This window comes from Anarrhichthys ocellatus, unplaced genomic scaffold (genome assembly GCF_004355925.1).
Source record: "Anarrhichthys ocellatus isolate YVR2014 unplaced genomic scaffold, GSC_Weel_1.0 scaffold4, whole genome shotgun sequence".
NCBI classification, from domain to species: domain Eukaryota; kingdom Metazoa; phylum Chordata; class Actinopteri; order Perciformes; family Anarhichadidae; genus Anarrhichthys; species Anarrhichthys ocellatus.
The window spans coordinates 1057173-1061234 of record NW_022280034.1 but is presented as its reverse complement, the minus strand read 5'-3'; the positions used below and the strand labels follow the sequence as shown (position 1 = coordinate 1061234).

General features: G+C 44.2%; 1 protein-coding gene across 1 annotated transcript in view; it reads right to left on the bottom strand.

The window, feature by feature from the left end:
- Positions 1–247: 247 nt before the first annotated feature.
- Positions 248–4062, bottom strand: part of map2k6 (mitogen-activated protein kinase kinase 6) — a 25765-nt gene continuing 21950 nt past the window's right edge. The window contains exon 13 of the mRNA XM_031843450.1: positions 248–3516. Coding sequence (XP_031699310.1) covers positions 3499–3516 — 18 coding nt within the window. The 3' untranslated portion in view covers positions 248–3498. The remainder of the gene's footprint in view (positions 3517–4062) is intronic.

The following is a 4062-nucleotide window of genomic DNA, read 5'->3' as shown; positions in this document are numbered from 1 at the left end:
GAGTCATTTTCTCATAGACTTCTATACAACCAGAGGAGTCGCCCCCTGGTGGACACTAGAGAGAATGCAGCCTTAAGCGCACCCCAAAGAGAAGCTAAGCAGACACCATCCCTTTAATGCCAACATTCATTGCATGTCATAACTCACAGCCCCACTAGGGGGAGACACGGTGCCTCAGCGTTCATTTAAAGCATCTTTCTTTTTAGAAATAAAAGACAAACTGAGACAACAGAACACACGAAGGACATTAATGTGTAAAAATACCTCTTCTTTTTATTGAATTTCCATCGTTACAATTGCACATAATCAGTTTGAGCAATCTAAAATATTTATAGAAATTCATTGAGCTCTAAATGAACAGTCATCAGTCTTTAGCAGAGGCTTTAGAGATGTGTAAATATACTGAGAACTTCACTTTCCATGCCCCCCCCCACACCCCCCCACCACCGTACAGTAGCATCTCTGGATGCGTCTTATTCTGAAAAACAACAAAAAACAAACAGCCCATTCCGGATTAAAGAACACAACACCGCAACATCAGCAGTCACATCGAGCTGAGTGTACCAGCAGTTCACCACCTGCAGCACAGAGACACCAAAGTCCACAAGTCAGGTCGAAGATCGACGGGTTCCACCTCGAGGATGCTCGAGAGCTCGAAGCTTTGGTGGTGAAACAAGAAGCGTTCAAGAAAACCTCAGCACGCCAACAACACATTTACACTCCATTTAATCTGGCTAAAAGGTGCTGGAAGCGTTACACACACACACACACACACACACACACACACACACACACACACAGGCTTTTCTCAGATTTCTAAATCGTCTGTGACACATTTTAAAGGATGGAGGTTGCGCTGAATTTCCGAGCATCAAATTCTGAGTAGATAGTCTCCACTCGGATGTCCTGCCCCCCCCCCAGTGACAGAGGGCTTACTCAGCAGGTGAACACGAGACACAAATAGACTCGCAGATGGGAATTCCCACAAGTGAGACAACATGAATGAATGCTCAGAGAGAGAAAACACACAAAGCCTGACATGGAACTAAAAAAAGACATTTTTCTTGATGGGCGACGACTGACCGGCTTCATCCCCGTCCCCGTCCCCCCCCAGAGAGACCACCATGTGACGGGTGATTGGACTCTTTACATTAAAACCAGAATATGAGCCGGCTGTCCAGAGGAGGTGAACAGTGTGGAGTCAGAAGGTTCTGAGAGCAGCTTTGGGACGACGAACATCAGATATTAGTTACAATCTGACAAAGCAGCACTGAAGTACTTCAGGAAACCATGAACTCATTTGATCCCATGATTAACAGGTGGATGCTGCAAGTTCTCAAATAATAGTTGGTACCGACTCTGCAGCGATGGAAACACGACACTCGGGTCGGCATTTACGCCTTTCGTCTTCCTGCCGCTTTCTTTGTCATCTCGGCCACAAATTCCGGCGCCGAGCTTGAAGAGAGATGAGGAACATATTAAAGAAAAGAAGTAACCACCGAAACGTTTTCACCGGCCTGACAACACAACACCTCGCTGAAAAGTGATGCAATGTCCATCTAGACCGCTGCCTTTCATGATAAAAGATACGTTTCTTACAGCATCACACTATGTGACGATGTGATATGGCTCCTCATTCCAAAACATCACAGCAACATGCAGCGTCCCGGAGAGAGACCGGAGGACCAAGACAGGGTTTAAATATGAGCGAAAAGCCTCGTCAGGCACTTTAAAGACCTGCACACACGTCGCACACACCTGGAAACCGCTGCAGGTGATGAAGCAGCAGGTTTCTACAGGTGGGACGTCAGAGTGACGCTCGTCACGCAGCGGGACGGCTGCACACGCTGATATTGAGATGCACGTTAAAGGTCTGGAGACCGTGGTGGGAGGAGCTAATGGAGGAGGGAGACAGGTGACGAGCCAGATGTTTTTGTATTTGTCTTGTTAGCAAAGAGCTTTATCAGCTGGTGGACGGTGAGCTGGAGGGACCACAGGTTATAGTGTGACGGGTGAAAGGAAAGTTACATCTGCTACAGGAAACTCCAACGACTGAGCCGAACTGAACTCGGGACAAAAGAGTTTGTGAATGGCGGCAAAACAGCAAAAACTGAATATTATTATTAACAGGAAATGAAACCTGCTTAAGAAAGAACTGAACCCCAGACAGCAGAACCTGATGTAGTTTGTTAAAGGCCCAATCTGTAATCGTTATGTGGATCATTATATCATATTTTTGCATACGATTATGTATATAACTACATTTACTGTGTTACAAACATCTTTAAGTTCTCCACATAGTTGCATGAATGACGATAACTAAAAATTTTAAATTCCTGCTGTGTTTACGCAAGAAAACAATCATAAAACTTAAAGCTGCACTCATCAATATATTCATATTGATAAAGGATCAAATGACAGGTTACATTTAGTGACTCCGTTTTTAGCGTTTTAGCATCTTTTAGCCGTTTGCTTTGGTTCATTCTCGCCGCTCTCATCAACCGAGTTCTCATATTCCAACTACATCACACGACCTGTTCAGCACCAAACGGCAGACGAACAGTTAGCGACTAGCTGGTGAACATAGCGGAGCATTTAGCAGCTGGAGCAGCCAAAAACAGAGCTGAAAGAGAGAATTCTGGACTATTTTATAAATGTTCTGCTGCTCCCAAGTGGCCAAATAATAAAATGAAAATATCAATGAAAGCAGCTTTAAATGTAGCTGTTGTCTGGTGTTTCCAGTGGAACACTCTTTTGTTATTAAAGGGCCAGTGTGTATAATATATTTAATTTCTGCCAATAGATCCCCTGACACACACTGGCCCTTTAAACCCAGTTATTTTCAGCACTGTTGGAGTGCAGGGCGCCATAAGTTTTTAAGGTACCTGAATTATTTTATTTATTTATTCATACATGTATTTTACATGTTTATGTGGGGGATCAAATGTTAACAAGAAGTCCTTTAATTTCATCTTCTGTCTTCTTTAAAAATCACAGATTGAGCCTTTAAGCAACAAACAAACAGCTTCAACGCGGACGAACGAAGCCGGAAACAAAAAAAGCAGAAAACATAAAGTGATGACGTAATAACAACATGTGGAGAGACAAGAAGATGATGTTGCTGATTCCAACTGTCACAATAGTCTGCCACTAAACAGTATTTCAAGTTTCCCATTTTGTCATTATATCTTTCTCGGCTTCCGGTCACAAACCGCGGTGAGAAAAAGAGCCGAGCGCAAGAATACTAAGCTCCGCCCACAACGAGATACACAAACAGGAAGTGGAATCGTGATGCGGCAGGTGTGAGGGGGGGACGGGGACTGATGTGATGGGAGAGATCCCTGCATCCTCATCACTATCCTCACTACAACATATGAGAGGCACATAGAAGGCAAGTTACACTTTTAAAAGCATTTACGTGTTTGAGCCAAAAAGAAGTCTCTTTTTGGCTCAAACAGAGACTTCTTTCGCCCCCCCCCCCCTTGCAGGTGAGGCGACTCAGTCCCCCAAGATGACCTTCACAAATCAAGTGGTCAGAGGACAGCAGTTGTAATAAATAAAGAGAAACTGCAGTAAATAAGTCTGGGGGGGGGGGGACTGGATCTAAATAAAAACAACAATAATTAATATAATATTAATAATAATAGTAATAATATCCAGTTCTTTTCATGTTGACCATGGAGTGGAGAGGGTTGTGATTGGCTCAGTACAGACAACAAGGAGAAGATGTTCTCCCACAACTGACCACAGTGTCCACACACACACACACACACACACACACCCACACACACCGTCCAGCAGGGCTGCTCTATTCCCCCCGTGAAGGTAGCGAGGATTCGGCCTTCTGGCTGCAAAAACACATAAATAAGAGAAGCATCGCTTTGACTGAGGAGCTCTCAGTGACTCGATGGGACTGCAGAGGAAACATCTCTAACATCTCTAAACAGTGAGAGAAAAACATTATCTCAACTGTGAGCGCAAGAATCTCAAATTAATCCAAAATCCTGCAGCCCTGCAAACACACACACACACACACACACACACACACACACACACACACAC